Below are 5,000 nucleotides of genomic sequence, written 5' to 3'. Positions count from 1 at the left end.
ACTGGGTCCCTGTTAGCCAATGAACATTGTTGCACTGGGTCCCTGTTAGCCAATGAACATTGTTGCACAGGGTCCCTGTTAGCCAATGAACATTGTTGCACTGGGTCCCTGTTGGCCAATGAATGCTGACAAACCCCACCCTACCTGCCAGCATGCCCACCCACACGTACCCTTTCCCACTGGTAAGTAATGTCGTAGAAGGCCAGGGCTGTGCCGGTCGGGTGTATTCCTGGGGACCGCTACGGCAGCCGGATTGGCCTAGCTGTAGATGCGAACACACCGGTGGACTGCGCCCCATCTCCCCTATCAGTTAATAGCACATCCCTCGGTAGCCCAGCAGAATTGCGCCCAACAGCAACCTCCCACAACACGACAATTTTCAGCAACATACTGATGTTGGTCGTCAAGTGGAGGAAGAAGTAGAAAAAGAATCAGACATTGACATACAAAATTAATCAGTCTCACTGGCAGGTCTACTCGGTATTAACACGGTGTTTGTTGTTGTTGTTTTTTCCCCTACAGATTGGTGCTTCGCTCTTTGCCAGCAACATCGGAAGTGAACATTTTGTGGGCCTTGCCGGAAGTGGGGCGGCTTCTGGGATTGCTGTGGTGTCTTTTGAGTGGGGGGTCAGTGAAGACTCGTCCATATTTGTTGTTGTTGTCGTCGTTGCTGTGGTAGTAGTTTGGTGTGGATCGTTTAGCTACTGTTGTTGTTCATTGCTGTTGCTGCTACCGTTCGTGCATGTAGTCCCACGTGCAAGATTTTGATTTGTTGATTTTGATTGATTAGATTCAAAGTCTATTCACCAACGATGATAGGCCTATCAGATACCCCCACCCCCCACCCCCCAGCGCCACCACCCGAAAAAAATATACAGGTTTTTTTATTAGCTTTTCTGCCCTTTGTGTCTGACTGCGATTGTTGGTGGGTGCAGAGAGGAATGGAGCTGTGTCAGTAAGAATGCCTGGTGTGTGTGTGTGTGTGTGTGTGTGTGTGTGTGTGTGTGTGTGTGTGTGTGTGTGACCTGTTTATTTTCTGATGCGTATAGGCAAATGAAAGTTATGAAGTGTATCTGCATCAATGTATGTATGTGTAATTGTATTTGTAAACGCTCTGGGCTCTCCGGAGATAGGGCCGTCCAAATATCCATTGTTATTATCATTATTATTATTATTATTATCATTATTATTACTATATTATTATCTTTAATATGATTATTATTATTATTACAAATAAAAATCGTAACTAAAAAAGGCGGATGTGAGTTAGGGAGAGAGTTGAAGTAGGGTATAAACAGGGGCGTGTTTCAGTTAGAGAACAATGCCAACGTAAAGAATAGCAGTGTAAGGACACTCCAAGCAATTCATTACTTTCTGCCGCTGCTGCTTATTTTTAACCTCTCTCCATACGAACGGCGAAAGAGACGGCGTTAACAGCGTTTCACCCCAGTTACCATCATCAAAATATTGCAAGCGGAAGGCTCTTATACTGAAGAGGTGAATGTTGACTAAGAATACCACAATTCTGACGACGGAAGCTAAAGGTTGGGTCATTCAGACACCCACTGGACATCCGAGGGGTCTGTGTAGAGGAGAAGAGAGGCATGATGTTATATATCCACATTATATAGATAATGCATAGCTTTCTAAATGTCTCCAACCAGATGTTGTTGTTTTTTTGTTTGTTTGTTTGGTGCTTTTGTTGTTGTGGTTGTTGTTGTTTTTCGAGTGTGTTAAAAGTGTGCATATATATGTGCATATCTTTTGGATGGTGTCCGTCTGTTTGTCTATGTGCATGAATCGATTCTGTTTCTGATATTTTCTGTCTGAGTCTGTACGAATGCACGCTGGCATAATCATAGAAATATGCACATACACGTGTGTTTACAGGAGAGGAGAAAAGCTTTTGGTTTGCATGTTGTTGTTCAAAACATGATGCGTCGGCATACGCTCATGTCGTGATTGCATCCTCTCTCTCTCTCTCTCTCTCTCTCTCTCTCTCTCTCTCTCTCTCTCTCTCTCTCTCTGTCTGTCTGTCTGTCTGTCTTTCCATGTAACTGTAGCTTGAACTGTATGTAATGCTTTTTTTTGGCTTTTTTTTTTTTTTTTTTTTTTGGTTATGAGAACGATCGTTCTTGCTGCTGGAACTTGGGAACGTGGACAAATGACGGTGGGTGGGTTTTTCCCCCCAATATCTATGCAGGTCCATGATGCATTTGGGGATTATTGTGAAGGTCAGTTTTGGAAGATTCCGCAGGACAAACGGACGCAGTAGAAATGGTGGAGGAAACAGTGGTAGAAGTAATGATAATAATAACAATAATGGTATTTATATAGTGCTGAATCATGTGCAGAGACAAATCAAAGCACTTTCGCACTTGTCATTCACACGCATGCATAACTCTAAAACTGAAGAAACTGAAGACAAGGAAGAGGCAGGGAAGGGAGGCGATTTTGGGAAGAGGTGGGTTTTAAGGCCAGACTTGAAAGAGCTGGGTGTGGAGACTTGACGAAGCGAAAGAGGAAGTTCATTCCAATAGTAGTTCAATCCAAAGTAGCAGCAGAACTGCAGTAGTAGCAGCAGTAGCAGCAGCAACGGTAGCAGCAGTAGTTGTAGTAGTACTACTACTAGGACAATGTATGATACACTGTCACACGTGTGGATATATATATAGTCTACGTTCTCTATACTTGTGCATATTAACATACATTTGTTTAACTTGCTGCTTTTTTTTTTTGTTGTTGTTGTTTGTTTGTTTGTTTGTTTGTTTGTTTTCTTGTTCCTTAGCCATTCTGCACAAAAAACCGTTTATCCATTTTTTTTATTTCCATTTCGTCTATATTATATATTTCATTTCTATTTCAGGCAGTGATACTGCTGGTGCTGTTAGGATGGTTCTTCCTGCCTGTGTACCTGACAGCTCAGGTACGTCATCATGTGCACATGTTTATTTTTGTGTTGCTTCATTCCATGGGTTTATACCATTGAAAAGAGGAGTTGGACAAGAAATGAATATATATATATATATATTTTTTTTTTTTTAAACATGCGTAAACACATCAGACAAGGAATGAGTGAAAATACGTGTGCAAATGCAGGCGCGCGCGCATACACACACATACAGGCGCGCGCGCACACACACACACTCACACACACACACACACACACACACACACACACACACACACACACACACACACGTTTATGTGCATGCATACATACATACATACACGCAGCGGCAGGCACACTCAAACACACGCGAGTGTGCACTTACACCGCGGCACGTAAGTGCGCATGCACCCACGTAAGCAAGCAAAACCAGCGTGCATGCACTCCACTCAGTGCGCATGCACCCACTCATTAAGCAAACATATCAGCGTGCATGCACTCTACTCAGGACGCGTGCACTCCTTGCATTGCTTGGAGCGCATTGTCGTTTATTGTTTCGAACGTTGCTGCAGCGGATTACTCTTGTTCTTACGGTCGGCTGACCGAGAGAAAACCTGGCCCGACCCAATCCCAGCGGCCCGGAAGCTCTACGGAGGACTGGAGGACCTGCGACGTAATGCCGCCTTTGTCGAGGAGACGGGGGGAATCCATCTGATAAATGACGAACGAGACAACCACAACGGTCGACTGGACTATAAGCAACAAGAAGAAGAATAATAAACTCTTGTTCTTCTGGCTGGATTTGGTTTTTGTCGTCGTCGATGTCCTTTATGTTGTTCTCAAGGCCTGACTAAGCGCGTTGGGTTACGCTGCTGGTCAGGCATTTGCTTGGAAGATGTGGTGTAGCGTATATGGATTTGTCCGAACGCAGTGACGCCTCTTTGAACTACTGAAACTGAAACTTTACTGTTGTCGCAGTTGTAGTGACTGTTGTGGATTTCAGGTGTTCACCATTCCGGAGTACCTGGGGAGGAGGTTTGGAGGATACCGCATGAGGATCTACCAGAGCTCTGTTGCTTTGTCTTTGTACGTGCTCACCAAAGTGTCGGTTAGTGATCAATTGAGTTACTTACGTTGGTGTATGTGTGTGCGTGTGCGTGTATGTGTGTGTGTGTGTGTGTGTGTGTGTGTGTGTGTGTGTGTGTGTTGTTGATGTTGCTGTTGTTGATTTCGTTGGACATGAAACTCTCTGTCTCTGTCTCTGTCTCTCTCTCTCTCTCTCTCTCGCTCTATCTATCTATCCATCTATCTTAACTCCTATCCATTTGTGCATTTAGTGGTGTGTGCGTGTATGCGCGCGCGCGCGCACGCGTGTGTGTGTGTGTGTGTGTGTGTGTGTGTGTGTGTGTGTGTGTGTGTGTGTCCACGCACGTGCTTGTGTGTATGCGTGTGTTTGAGCGTATGTTTGGGCGCTTGTGTGTGTTGCAGTCGTAGTTTTTTGTTTGTTTGTTCGTTTTTTGTTTTGTTGTTGTTGTTTTCAAGGGGCGCGGGAGGGGGGAGGTCAGTATATGTCACTGATGCCATTATCTTTATCTGCTGAGTATACAAGTATACTGATATATATATATATATATATATATATATATATATATCCATCAAACTCGTTCTTCCATTGACTTTGCATTCTTCCAAAGTATTATACCAGACAATCTTTCATTTAAAACTACGCTGTTTCTCTGTGAGCCATTGAAGAGAAGAAGCATTATGGTTTGATAACATTATATTGTCCAAATATACAGAACTGATAAATCACATGCACAGTGATATTTATGTGCGGATTATCAGTTTGTTTAGAAATGTGTCTGGTTTAGGTTTTCCTCTTCAGATAGGGTCAGGGCCTTTCCTTGATTGTATGGTGTCCGATGATGTTCATCAGAACTACTAGCTGAGGAGATAACTGTTGCTCGAATTATCTTGGCGATAATTTGATTATAGAGAAACGTGCTCTGCCCAAGTTGCATTCCCAGTCTTTCAGCCAAGAGAGCTGGGATGGTCCTCAAAGGCCAACTAGTCCCCCAAGGCTGCAGCACCGAGAAAGTGGAATGATGGC

At 43.8% G+C, this 5,000-nt stretch overlaps 1 protein-coding gene across 1 annotated transcript in view; it reads left to right on the top strand.

The window, feature by feature from the left end:
• The window catches only part of LOC143284234 (sodium/mannose cotransporter SLC5A10-like), a 129,485-nt gene that overhangs the window by 2,229 nt on the left and 122,256 nt on the right, over nucleotides 1-5,000 (top strand). The window contains exons 3-5 of the mRNA XM_076590908.1: nucleotides 523-627; nucleotides 2,867-2,926; nucleotides 3,894-3,998. Of these exons, the coding sequence (XP_076447023.1) occupies nucleotides 523-627; nucleotides 2,867-2,926; nucleotides 3,894-3,998 (270 nt within the window). The remainder of the gene's footprint in view (nucleotides 1-522; nucleotides 628-2,866; nucleotides 2,927-3,893; nucleotides 3,999-5,000) is intronic.

This window comes from Babylonia areolata, chromosome 7 (genome assembly GCF_041734735.1).
Source record: "Babylonia areolata isolate BAREFJ2019XMU chromosome 7, ASM4173473v1, whole genome shotgun sequence".
In the NCBI taxonomy this organism is placed as follows: Eukaryota; Metazoa; Mollusca; class Gastropoda; order Neogastropoda; family Buccinidae; genus Babylonia; species Babylonia areolata.
Note: the sequence above shows the minus strand (reverse complement) of the source record. Positions and strands in the feature narration are given on the sequence as shown.